We start from the raw sequence: 13,275 nt of genomic DNA, 5'->3' as shown, positions 1-13,275 counted from the left end.
CAACGTGACACTCAAAGTAAGACTTAAAATTCTAACATGATATGTACTTTGTCTCATGCTACAACCTTAATATAACATTTTAAATATATTACTAGAGAAAGTTGAACAAAAATATAAAGATGCATGATGAAATTGTAATTTGAAATGAGTTAAAAATTTTGAGAAAAATCAAAAGGTATTAGAACTAGGTAAAAAATATACAAAACTCACTTTGACTATGGATCTTTCTTTCTTGCAAACGATGGAGAATGGCGTGTAAACCTTAAGCATGAAGAAGAAAACATTTTATAGACTATTTGAAAAGAGTACTAATAATTAACAATTAAAAAAATTTAAAACCCAATCAAATCAAATCCTACCAACTCAATATTCATTAAAATAATTATTAATTCATAATCAAATATTTCCTTTACAAAAAGATTATATATTTATAATACAAGTGAAAGGCTAAATCATTTATTTAATCTTTTATATATATATATATATATATATATATATATATATATATATATATAGATTTTGGAGAGTTGAATGATAAACTGATAATTCAACCTTTTCATCATATTCATATTCGTACTTTGACATATAGAATGTATTCTTCAAATTTTAGCACATTCAATAATTCATAATATTGGTCTTTTCCGCTCATATAAGAATGTGAAACGTTTTTAAAAGAGAAGTAATTAATATGTACAAGTACAAATTTTTTTCTTTTTTATGCAGGCCAAAGGCAAGTTTGCACAGGTTACAAATTATGTGGGCCGAACTTTTACGAGTCAACGAGCTCAATATCTCGATCCGTCCGGTCAAACTCACATTCTCACCTTTACAATTTTTCATCACTAAAAAGTAAAATTTTTATTTAAAAAAAAAAAAAAACTAGATTCAACATTTAAACTTTCCTCCGCTTGGAGTCCACATCATTTAAAGAACCCCAAATGAACATATGAACCTAAGTTCAAAACCCACATTCATTCTTTATTCTTTATTGTATAACATTGAAATAGCTTTTATTTCTTAGAGGTATCTCATCAAACACTTTCATTACGTTAACAAGCCCATAGGCCATGATTCATCAACTTCATTACACTTATCATCGCACACCATTCTTATTGCAGCAAACAGAAACATACTTCACTCCAAAATCATTCACATATCCAAAACTCCATTACTATCTTGTGCCATAACATCACTGTACCAACAAAACTACATTGTCACTACTGGTAACAATAATTTGACAAATCAATAATATTCTAATAGTGAGCGAGAAAAAAAGGGAATATGATGAATAAATAAATGAATTTAACATTTAATTACTCTTATAAATTTATACCATTCTTTTTAATTCTTTATCAAGATTAAAAATTCTTTATAAAACAAAATTAATCTCCTAAATTCTTCTTCCTATATCTTACACTCAAGTTACACCTGATTTAAGGGTATTCCAAATTCCCTTAGCAGTGAAACGCAAATATGCAATGTAGTGAAAATTGTTTCCGCTCCACTCTCCACTATCCGTGTCATGGTGGAGCTTCCAAAATCCCTCTCTTCCCACAGTCTTCTCAAGCTGCTCAAAGCCCAGAAGTCCCTTCTCTCTGCCCTTCGCCTCTTCGACGACACCACGCGCCGCCCCGGCTTTGTCCCCTCTTCTGCCGTCTTTCACCACATCCTCCGCCGCCTGACCGCCGACCCCGCCCTCTTCCTCGCCAACGCACCACGTATTGTCTCCTCCATTCGCTGCCCCTGCCACGAGGAGGTGCCCCTCACCCTCCTCAAAGCCTACGCCAAATCCCGCATGCCAGACGAAGCCCTGCACGTGTTCCAAACCATGCCGCATGTGTTCGGGTGCACCCCCACCGTACGATCCTTCAATTCCCTTCTCAACGCCTTCGTTGAATCGAACCAATGGGCACGGGCTGAGGGCTTCTTCAAGTACTTTGAATCCGCTCGCGTGTCGCCGAATGTCGAAACCTACAACGTTCTCATGAAGGTGCTGTGTAAAAAGCGTGAGTTTGAGAAGGGTAGGGAGTTGCTGACGTGGATGTCGGGTGCCGGGTTGAGCCCTGATAAGGTCACTTACGGTACTTTGATTGGTGCAACGGCGAAGAGTGGGGATTTGGGATTTGCGCTTGAAGTGTTCGATGAAATGCGTGAGCGCGGGGTGGAACCTGATGTGGTGTGTTATAACATGATCATTGATGGGTTTTTCAAAAGTGGGGATTTTGTGAAGGCGAGTGAAATGTGGGAGAGGTTGTTGAGGGAAGAGTCGGTGTTTCCCAGTGTGGTGAGTTATAACGTGATGATTAGTGGCTTGTGTAAGTGTGGGAGGTTTGGTGAGGGTTTGGAGATATGGGAGCGAATGAAGAGTAATCACAGGAGGCATGATTTGTTTACGTATAGTACTTTGATACATGGGTTGAGTGAAGGGGGGGATTTGGATGGAGCTAGGAGGGTTTACGAGGAGATGGTTGGACGAGGTGTTAGGCCTGATGTTGTTACGTGTAATGCAATGCTTAATGGGTTGTGTAAGGCGGGGAAGGTTAAGGAATGTTTTGAGTTGTGGGATGATATGGAGAACTGGGGTTTGCGGAACGTGAGAAGTTATAACATATTTCTGAAGGGATTGTTTGAGAATGGGAAGGTGGAAGAGGCCGTGTCGATGTGGGGTGGTTTGTCGAAGGCGGATTGTGCTACGTATGGTGTGGTGATTCATGGTTTGTGTAGGAATGGGCATGTGAATTGGGCTTTGCGGGTGTTGGAAGAGGCTGAACAGAAGGGAGGTGGTGTGGATGTGGATGCTTTTACTTACTCGTCAATGATAAACGCTTTGTGCAAAGAAGGGAGGTTAGATGAGGTGAGTGGAGTCGTAGAACTTATGAATAAGCGTGGCTGTAAATTGAACCTTCATGTTTGTAATGTGCTGATTGATGGGTTTGTTAAACATTCCAGACTTGACAGTGCTGTTAAAGCTTTTGGGGAAATGAGCAGCAAAGGTTGCTCACCAAATGTTGTGTCCTATAATATTCTTATAAATGGATTACTGAGAGCTGGAAGATTTCCTGAGGCTTCTGATTATGTTAATGAAATGTTGCAAAAAGGGTGGAAACCAGATATTATCACATATAGTATGTTGATAGATGGTCTTTATGAGAATAAGATGGGGGAGGCAGCCGTTAGGTTGTGGCATCAGTTTCTTAACACAGGGCATATGCCTGATATTACTATGTACAACATTGTCATTCATAGACTTTGTTGTTCTGGCAAAGTGGAAGATGCTCTGCAGCTTTATTCAACGATGAGGCAGAGGAAGTGTATTAGCCTTGTGACTTATAATACCATTATGGAGGGTTTTTACAAAGTTGGAAACTGCAAAATGGCATCAATGATTTGGGATCACATCTCAGCAGATGGGCTACAGCCCGACATCATCTCGTATAATATTACTCTTAAGGGGCTCTGTTCTTGTGGTAGAGTAACAGATGCAATTGAGGTTCTAAATGATGCTTTGGCGCATGGTGTTCTGCCAACGGCCATTACCTGGAACATATTAGTTAGAGCATTGATATTTTTCTGATGTGCACTAATTTTTTAATATAATTTTTTCAGCATTTTTCCCACTAGTTGACAACATCCAGCTACAAAGCCTACTAGTATTATACTAAAACACAAGTATTTTACTGGTCTCTCACAGGAAATGGGATTCCAGAGATGTTTAGGTATGAGACCAAGCAACATTTTTGAGCATGCTTGTCATATTATGCTTCCTGATAGCGTTTTGAAGGAAATTTAAAGGCCCTGGGCAAATAGCTGCTGGTGATGGACTACATCTATACACATGTAGATTACGGTATTAGGTACTTGGGTGCAATGCAGCTTGTCTCTAGGATGCCTAAATTTTGGAGTTGGCTAACAGAAAAGGGTAATTTGTTTGGATTTTTGGGATATTTATCTGCCTCAGGCCTTATTTGGAATTTCAGGCAGCAATTACTATACTTTTCTAATTGATTAACCAGTTGTTAAGCTGTACAGAAATTAATAACATTTTGTAGTTATTAGTTCTCGTTAATTGTTTATACGACAGGAGATACAGAGATACAAGTTAGCTTCCAAATGTACATTTCTAAAAGCTAGGATGATGATAAAAGTATGTTTTTCTGTTTTAACAAAAGATATGAAAGAAAAGCATCGCACGGTAACCAAGTTGCCCAGATTTTGGTGATTGCAGTTATATAACCAAGATCTGCTGTTGTTGATGCAAAAGCAAAGCTGCATGATGTTATCAGGCCCAAGTTATAAGCTTCCACCTGGGTTTATTGCTCATGCAATATCCATAAATAATTCTGTCTTTCCCAGAAACTCTCGGTCAATCTCAGTAAAAAATTGAACTTCAGTCCTTTTTCTCTTCAGTATTGGCCTTTCTTGTTTTTCCAGTTTCTGAAGAAATCGACTGTTCGTAGATGAGCTGAGAAACTAAAGCCAGAACAATAGCTCCAAGAACTGCTTCTTTCCTCCAATCAGTTGACGATGAGGCAATAGAATCAACAATTAGAAAGGTAAGCAGGCCAATAAAGAAGAGGTAAATTCCTTTTCTTGTTCTGCTACCAGCTTTTTCTCTGGTTACATTTTTTATTTTTTCCGCCTCCTCTTTAGCTTTTGCTTTGTCAACAGGTGCTTTCTTTCTAAGGTTCTTAAAGAATAGCCCTTCGTTTCTTCCATCCTCCATTTGAACTTCAAACTCATCTAGTTCCTTTTCGCTCTCCTCAATCTCTTGTCTGAAGAGTTCTGCAGATTCCTCAAACTCTACCTTCTGGCTCTCTATGTTTGCTGTTATCTGCCAAACACAAATGAAGACAAGAAGAGGTCATTACTAAAACACCTTCCGCATGTAGATTTCCTTCATCCTGTGCTTGATGATTGATCGGTTAGTGTTTTTGGCTCAAGAGACAGAGTTTTGCCAAACCATGGTTTGAGCCTTTTCCCAACCCAAACAAAATACAAAATTTCAATAAATAGTTAACTCAAAAGTCGAAGCATACTCTGGCACTAGCTTCATCTAATCCTTGGAGCGCATCTTCTCCAATCTTGTCAAACTCAGCCTTAGCTTCTTCACCAAACTTGGCTAAATATGCAGATCTCTCGTCTAGATAATTTGTGAGACGGACTTTTTGAGTTTGAAGCATGGCAATTTGTGCTAGAATTTCTTGCTTACGTATATCTCCTGGTTGGGGAGCTTGAGAATCAGATTCATTGGACTTGCAGAGACACACAGTATAACCTTTTGTATTGTGGATTCTGCTGCTGTGGATGTTATACTTGATATTGGTAGGAGTGGAAGGATGAATGAATTTAATCATCTTTTCATGACAGTGGAAGCATGTATTTGCATTGCATGGGTTGGAAAACAATAAAGGGGGCTCTTCAGAACCAGAATTTTAGTTGTGTTGGCTTCCGGTATTTTGGACCTCTTGTTTTCTGAACATTATCTCTACAAGGAAGGAGACATTTTTCTTAGAACTATATTAGTACTTTATCGGACGCCTGAAATCGTGCACAATCCAAAATCAAACTTATGAGCCAAAAAATTGAATATATTTTATCTCCTTATTCATGATACATTATTTTAAATCCAAATTTGAAAATATTTTTTTTCAATTTAAATTGAACTAATATGAATGAACATATGACTTCATCGATCATCATACTATTCACATTTGTTGAAGTAAATGTTCGTTAAAGTTTTTCTCTCTAATCTTATATCCTAAATTGTATTACTTGGATTTTTGTTATAAGGCACACTATCGAATCATGTAGTCCAAAAAATAGGTAAATTAGTTAATTTCTATAAAATTTTGAAAGACGGTAAATTATTTAGTGTAAAGGAAAATAGGCCAAAAATATATTTTGAAAGTGTAAAGTGTCTTATAAAAATTATCATATATAATTTTTAAAAGATGTCATATATGTATATAAGTTTGTTTTAGGATTAAATGTTTTATTATAGTAAAATTATAAAAAAGTGATTTTGGTCTTTATTGGTAATTTTACTAAATTAAAACATCACATAATCATACCAATAAACCGAGCAACCCGAAGAGTACCATACTTAAAGAATTCCCTGTTACAGTTATCCATAAACGTTCAAAAGATGTTGCTCCTAGAGCAAGAAAGTTCATTTAAGGCTTTAGGGCATAGACATCTCTCCTAAGAGCCAAAAGAAACGGGTCCAGCTAAACAGCGCCGCTGCCCCCATCAGATCTACCACTAGGATTAGCCCCATCTGCTCCCACCAATAAGGTGATCATCGTAAAAGAGATAGCAAAACAAGAACACAGAGAATGAAAGGGTAAGCTAGTGAAAATATTTTTAACATATTATAAAGCATGTACAAGGCAAAGCAGGTTATTAACAATTAACTCGTAAACATTCAAATCATGTGAGGGTAGACAAATGCAAGTTACTACGACTCGATATCCGGATCATACTCTTGATATAGAATTCTAAAGGAAGTATGCACCTGTGTTGGTTTCTAAACTCTGCAGAGTCTAAACGCAAGGGGTTATCACCCAACCACACACAGGGTTAATCCTCTATTGTCTTGGGCCCAATATGTCCCAAGATTAGGACCTCCTGCCACTCTCACCACATTAACCATTCTGCTCTACGTGAGCGTGAACAATTATTAGAGTTCAGGATACCCTCCTTTATCTAGACATCTCCTATATCAAGGTATACACTCTCCCTTCCCAACACATTCCACATGCCTTATAAATCACCCAAATCTCATGAAGTTACTCTAACAAATATATCATGTTTCTCATTTCATGCTTTACACATGCATACCAATATTCAATCCAACAAAATCATAACTTATTTCATAATAATAATTTCATTCCAACCCATTCAAACATAAATGTCAAGCATAGCCACAAACTATGAGCAAAGAAAAGAATTTACACAAGCTTAGAGCCACATTAGCCAACACAACAGCCCTTATCAAGGATTCTCGCCCAAGTTAAAGGTCCTCGCCCAGGCGAAAGGGTTCCTTTCGCTCAGGCGACCCCTTCTCGCCTAGGCGAGAGCTCAATAGTGGCCACTGCAAGATTTCATGCGAGTTCTTGCTCATGCGAGTTCTCGCTCAGGCGACAGCGTCTCGCCTAAGCGAGACTACGTCTCGCTAAAAAATAAAGCAGGTCGCCTAGGTGGCAACTTGAGCTGAAATCCAGGGGCAAGACCTTGCTACTCTCGCTTAGGCGAGGGTCACTCGCTTGGGCGAGATTAGCAGGTTTCTCACCTATTCGCTCATGCAGTTCCCTGTTCAATCAAGCATACACTCGCAACAGCCATTTCCATACCACCAACGACAACATTTACGACCCAAAGGCACAAGAACAGTCCAGAAAAACCAAAATACTAAAAAAAACGTAAACTCTAGCTGCCCTTACCTTAAATTGAACGCTAGCAAACGATAAGGGTCCACAACCACAGAACACCGCAGCTCCAGAAACACATAAATGAGCTGAAATCAAGAGACCAGGACAGAGCAAGGGTGCAGAGTTAGACTCTAACCAGACTTACATGCCCAAACAGTGAAGGAGAGGGAAAAGACTACAAGAACTCTGAGATTTTACTTACTTGGAACAGTTTTTCGATTCTCAAGCAGGGGAACCTGGTCTTGCCCTAGCAGAACTTCTTTTCTGGAGACAAGAGTGAGTGAGGGGGGACAGTTTCTGAAAGGGGGACAAGTAAGAGTGAGTGAGTTGCAAGAGTACTGGGGTTCCCTACAAGGCTGGCCTTGGGCCAGGCCCAAACTCAAAAGCTGAAAGAAATGGGGCTTACATTTATAACATTTTTCATTTGTATTTCATCTTCTAAAATTTCAAAATTATTGATTTGTAGTCTTTGAAAATATAAATCAAGTAAATTTTAATCTTAGGTCGTTAATATATTTATTTTATTTTAATTCTCTAAAAATTTGAAATTAATGTTTTTGGTTAGTAAAGATTAATTTAAAATAGATAAATGTGTATTTTAGAGATTTAAATTTTGTTAGGGATATTATAAGTTAAAATTATACTAAAGATGCTAACTAGTGTTAGCTCAAATAGACACTTGGTTTTCTTATTAAACACTCAAGTTATTAACTAATGTCATTCAATAGAAATTCTAAATGAAGTTTTAACATTTGGAAAGATGAAAATAGATTTTTCTTTTTTACAAAGACTCAAATTAAAGTTTGATAACTTTACGAAATATAAATACGAAGAACTTAAAGATTAGAACTTACATCCGTGTAAGTATTTAAGCATGTAGTTATTTAGATAATCATATATATTATGTAATTTATGGGTATAGAAAACAAGAGACAACTCAAAATTCAATAAGTCAAATAAATTATATTTTATCCAATCAATGCACTATGTATTTTATCATTTATTTTACATTTTTTTAAAATAAGGTATTAGTTGTATGAAAAGGTAACCAGAAGCATCAAGAACAAACCCACTGGATTGGCACAAAAGGTCGTTGATCAAATCTCCAACATGTATACAAACAGTTGTTCAAGAAATTGTTGCAAATTCTATGATAAAAGTAGTGAACAATCTGCAGCAAATAGAGCTATTTCGCAGCCACCTTTTTGTACCTGTACCTCTTTGCAATCCAAAGAAACACAAGAAAATTGAGAACGCTGAGAGTGGTCAAAAGCCAGTAAAAGTAGTCAAGATGGCCTCTATTGAGATTGTCAGGGATCCAACCAAGACTTCCATGTCTTGTGGTGATCTTAGTAACAACGGTGAGAAGCAGTGTGCTGGTATAACTTCCCAAGGCATTAGTTGTAAGATACAGAGCCATACCAAAGCTTCTCATGGCATCTGGTGCCTCACCGTAGAAGAACTCTAAGGAACCAATGTTGGTGAAAACCTCAGCACATCCAACAATAAAATACTGTGGCACTTGCCAGAAGATTGACAAGGGGATCGTCTCAACATCATAGTAATTGTTCTTTCTGATAATGTCTAGACGAACAACTTCCAGAATGCCAGCAACAACCATGGCTATGATGGAGATGACAAGGCCAATTCCCATCCTTTGGAGTTGTGTGAACCCTTGTTTGTGGCCAGTGAACCTGCTTGCATATGGAACGATGATGCGGTCGTAAAACGGAGCCCAGAAAATGACACTTAGTGTGTCGAAAATGGTGAGAGATGCTGATGGGATTTTGAAGTGAGGGCCAACGTGCTGGTCCATTGTGTTGCCTTGTAGAACGAACATGGTGCTCATTTGTCCGTACACAGTTGCAAAGGCTATCAGTGATGCCCAAACCGGGAGTAAAGAGATCACTGATTTTAGTTCCTCAACTTGTGTCACAGTGCAAAGCCTCCAAGGATTTGGCAAACCTCTGCTTATGTCAGATTGGGTTTCTACCGCTGCCTTATCCAAACACCTACATGGAATCATCAACATGTTTTTGTGCTCAGAAAAGACACAAGAATATATAGAACATGCATAATTGTTTGATAACTCACTTGAAGCGGTTTGTGTGATCAAGCTTGCGGCTACCTTTGATGACAGATTCTACATCTACTGTCTCATGAAGAAGAGACTCATCTTCCGGCACTTGAATGTTGATTTTCCTTAAGACTGCAACTATGACTTGACAAATCCTTGTAAGGGGACTGCCTCCAGGTATTTGAAGTCTGTAGAGTCTACTGCCACCAAAGAAAAATATGATTGCAATCACCATTGCAACAGCAGGAACTCCAAAACCCCATCCCCACCCAACGTTCATCTGTATCCAAACTAATACCGAAGAAGCAACAAGTGCACCGATATTGATGGAGAAGTAAAACCAGTTGAAGAAAGAGCTCTTCCTTATTGTCTCTTTCTTATCAGAATCATCAAATTGGTCTGCACCAAAAGCTGAGACACATGGTTTGATGCCACCAGTTCCGAGAGCAATCAGGTAGAGTGCAATGAAGCAAGCTGAAGTTTGTGCTGATGTTGGATTGCAGCCATTAGCATCACACGATGGCTTTATTCCAGGCGCAGAAGCAGACAGTGTTAGAAGTATCATCCCCTGCATAGAAAACAAACATGCATTCACAAAATCTCATTCATATCATTTTTCTCAAACCATAGTGAAACTGAAGATATTGTTCTCTCAATTGAGCTGAAACTTGAAAGCAACATAAATAATCTGAACTTACAAGGGCATAGATAACTGAGAAACTGGCAATTGTCCAATATCTTCCTAGGTATGAATCAGCTAGAAAGGCTCCAATCAGTGGTGTGATGTAGCAAGTGCCAGACCAGGTTGTGACATTATTTGCAGCAGTTACATTTCCCTGATTGAAACGTTCCTGAAGATAGTTCACCAGGTTTGTACTCATACCATAGTATGCTAATCTCTCACAGCATTCATTTCCTGCCACAAAATGGTTTAATTAAGACTCAGCATCTATGTTGCCCGGATACGACACGGACACGGATACGTAGATACGGCTAAATTGAAAAAACATAGGACACGGGACACGGCGTGTATATACATATTAAGTTTGAAACTGTCAACTAACACATTGTCAACTAACACAAAAATAAATCAAATCTATCTATCTAATATCCAATATGCCAAAAGTAGTGATAGAATAAGATTTGTTCCTTATTTTAATCATCAAAATCATGTCAAAAATAAAAAAATATTTTTCAGATTGGACATAGTGTGTCCTACAAGTATTGTACCAGTGTTGGTGGTGTCCGATACGTATCGGACACGAGACACGCCATTTATGAGGCGTGTCGGAGCATCATAGCTCAGCATCTTAGGATCTTCATGTTTCAGTACAAGCATATGCACTAAATTTCAGAATATTATGCAATTTAAGCAACAAAATTAACAAAATGAAATCAGTACCAAGAATAAAATAGCAAGCCTTCCAATTTCCAGTCTTTTTCTTGTTGGCAGGTTTTCTGTTGATGGTAATGGTTCCATCTTGTGTGTATATGCCATCTTCTTCCATGGTGTAAATCCAATTTCCTATTTGCTGGTTCTTCTTTCTCTGTTATGTTATCCCTTCAAAGGCTCAGTCACCTACAAAAGAAAAATCAATTTCTTGGCTTTCTAAGAGAAGTGAATAGATGATTTTCATCACCATAGAAACATGGAGACAAAAATTGCAAATTGAATTGACCAATTGGGATATTTGGAATTAATAAAAACAGGAATAATGATTGAATATTAGAATCTGATATAGATAAAAGTGGACCCCTTAATTTCAAACTTCCACAACAAGTAGTGTCACGTTAGTTTGGGATACCACAAATTGATTTCTTTTGTCCTTTTTGCAGCATGCGCGTAATGATATCCCAATCACCCTAAAAACCTACCGCATGATAGCAACACTAAACAGAAACCATAAATTCCACCACCTTATGCGGAATGCATATTCCACTCTCTCATTATAAGAAAAAGATAAACAGTTGCAGAAAAAAAAATCTCTAAAACAGAACAAAAGGTTGTAAGATTGAGATTGGCTACAATTTTCTCCCCCTCCTTTTTTTTCCAGGAGTGAAGGCAGAGTTTTCACACTACCAAATGACACTAAAATTCATAGGATATGATGGAAAAAACTGAAGACTATAAAACAGAAAAGTCAAATAACCCAGTTTAAAGCAAAAAACAAGTGAGAGTAACGTGAAGAATTGATTTGTGGACCATGGTTTAAGATGAAAATAATAACACCCATTTAAAACTCAAAACTCCATTAGAGGAGTTACTTACCTCCCTCAGTACTCTTCAATCAGAAATAGAGTTTCAAACTTTCAATACATAATATAACACAAATTTGCACTAAAGATATCAGTATAAAATATCAAAGCAGATTACAATTTCTGATAGAAGAAAGTTGCTATAAACAACTAAAAATGCGAGCTTTCTCATACTACACAATGCAATAATATTTGAACATCCATGGAGAAACCAATAATCAATATTAGTTAAAACTCACAAGAATTGAAGAGACCCATCAAACTGAAAACCAAAACTGATGAGAAGAAAGAAAGAAAGAGAAGAACATAGAAAGAATGAATGGAAGTGCAGAAAAGTACGATTGAGGAATCTTATTAGTAGCACATGGGAAAGGTGTTTGCACCTTTGCAGAGACTTTGTAGAGAGTGACCGTGTAGTGCAAAATACGACCAACACTAGAAACCGCAGTGCCAAATATATATCACACTAACAAAAGTGTTTACGTATCGTGAAATTATTTGCGTCAGAACGCGTCACGCTTTTTCCAATAATGTTCACTTTTGTGGTCTCGTGTATCTTGTAAACTTCGTCATTTTTAGGTACATGTTCATTTTTATCAGTATTTAGGTATGTGTTTATGCATGAATAAGGACGAGTTTTTAGGATATGGAGATATTTCATTTTGGAAAAAGACATCATTTACACGTTTTTATTAATATTTATTATTTTTCCTTACTTTTTTTATTTTCTCGTATTTTTTTATTTATATTTGTCTGAGTGATAGGATTCAATTGCCTTCAGAAAGGAGTCAAACACTTATGTATATATAAATTTTTTTCGTGGTCTTTACATTTTTATTTTTCTTAAATGTTCATTGATGTTTTTCCTGTCCTGAATGAAAATGAAATATTCCCTTTAATCCATTTGTGTCCCTATTCATGCTATAAATACTTACCAAAATAAAAGAGGTATTAAAAGTTATAAATACTTAACAAAACAAAAACGCATAATATACATTGGTAAACTATAATTTAAATTAGTTGTTGTGAATTAGAAATATAATTATATATATTGTAATGGTCATGTAATTTATTTATTACGAATTTCAATTTTATAAGATAATTAAGTTTTATCTTGTTGGTCTAGGATAGAAGACTGATGTAGGGAAAGAACAATAGACTTTAGGTGTCCAAGAAACTAGAAGATTTGTCGTTACTATCAATGTTACAAGTATTTAAGGAAAACAAAATTTGTATAATTTTAACATTTACAGATAGGATAAAGATAGTTTAATCCATCTTTTTTATCCACTTTTAACTCACTCTTTCGATCATCATCAGATCATTTATTTTGATTTTTTTAAGTGATGTGATGTGATAATCTAATGGTGATCAAAGTAGTAGGTTAAAAATGAGTCAAAAAAAGTAAGTTAAAGTATCATTTTCCTTTACGGATAATAGAATTGCAAGACAGTTTGGATTTATACAACACTTCTCCTTAATCCAAAATATATAGTAATTTGAAGCCCAACA

At 36.7% G+C, this 13,275-nt stretch overlaps 4 protein-coding genes across 5 annotated transcripts; 1 reads left to right on the top strand and 3 right to left on the bottom strand.

The window, feature by feature from the left end:
• The first annotated feature begins 1,433 nt into the window (after nt 1-1,433).
• Nucleotides 1,434-3,617, top strand: LOC114185335 (pentatricopeptide repeat-containing protein At3g09060). The gene has a single exon (XM_028073003.1). The coding sequence runs from the start codon at nt 1,523-1,525 to the stop codon at nt 3,572-3,574; it is 2,052 nt and encodes a 683-aa protein (XP_027928804.1). The 5' UTR covers nt 1,434-1,522; the 3' UTR covers nt 3,575-3,617.
• Nucleotides 3,618-4,099: 482 nt separating this feature from the next.
• LOC114185336 lies at nt 4,100-5,577 on the bottom strand. Its single transcript, XM_028073004.1, has 2 exons — nt 5,037-5,577; nt 4,100-4,831 (listed from the first exon to the last, which is right to left on the bottom strand). The coding sequence occupies exons 1-2, from the start codon at nt 5,352-5,354 to the stop codon at nt 4,388-4,390; spliced, it is 762 nt and encodes a 253-aa protein (XP_027928805.1). The 5' UTR covers nt 5,355-5,577; the 3' UTR covers nt 4,100-4,387.
• Nucleotides 5,578-6,067: 490 nt separating this feature from the next.
• Nucleotides 6,068-8,488, bottom strand: LOC114184338. Its single transcript, XM_028071650.1, has 4 exons — nt 8,480-8,488; nt 7,633-7,816; nt 7,443-7,516; nt 6,068-6,277 (listed from the first exon to the last, which is right to left on the bottom strand). Exons 1-4 carry the CDS (start codon nt 8,486-8,488, stop codon nt 6,182-6,184), a joined length of 363 nt encoding a protein of 120 aa, XP_027927451.1. The 3' UTR covers nt 6,068-6,181.
• Nucleotides 8,476-12,216, bottom strand: LOC114185927 (protein NRT1/ PTR FAMILY 8.1-like). 2 transcript variants are annotated; one of them, XM_028073892.1, is made up of 5 exons: nt 12,147-12,216; nt 10,910-11,086; nt 10,206-10,423; nt 9,525-10,075; nt 8,476-9,442 (listed from the first exon to the last, which is right to left on the bottom strand). In XM_028073892.1, exons 2-5 carry the CDS (start codon nt 11,013-11,015, stop codon nt 8,617-8,619), a joined length of 1,701 nt encoding a protein of 566 aa, XP_027929693.1. In that variant the 5' UTR covers nt 11,016-11,086; nt 12,147-12,216; the 3' UTR covers nt 8,476-8,616. The 2 variants fall into 2 exon arrangements, with proteins under 2 accessions (XP_027929693.1, XP_027929694.1); XM_028073893.1 differs by lacking the exon at nt 12,147-12,216 and adding an exon at nt 12,003-12,141.
• Between the last annotated feature and the right edge of the window lie 1,059 nt (nt 12,217-13,275).

This window comes from Vigna unguiculata, chromosome 5 (assembly GCF_004118075.2).
Source record: "Vigna unguiculata cultivar IT97K-499-35 chromosome 5, ASM411807v1, whole genome shotgun sequence".
Taxonomy (NCBI): domain Eukaryota; kingdom Viridiplantae; phylum Streptophyta; class Magnoliopsida; order Fabales; family Fabaceae; genus Vigna; species Vigna unguiculata.
Note: the sequence above shows the minus strand (reverse complement) of the source record. Positions and strands in the feature narration are given on the sequence as shown.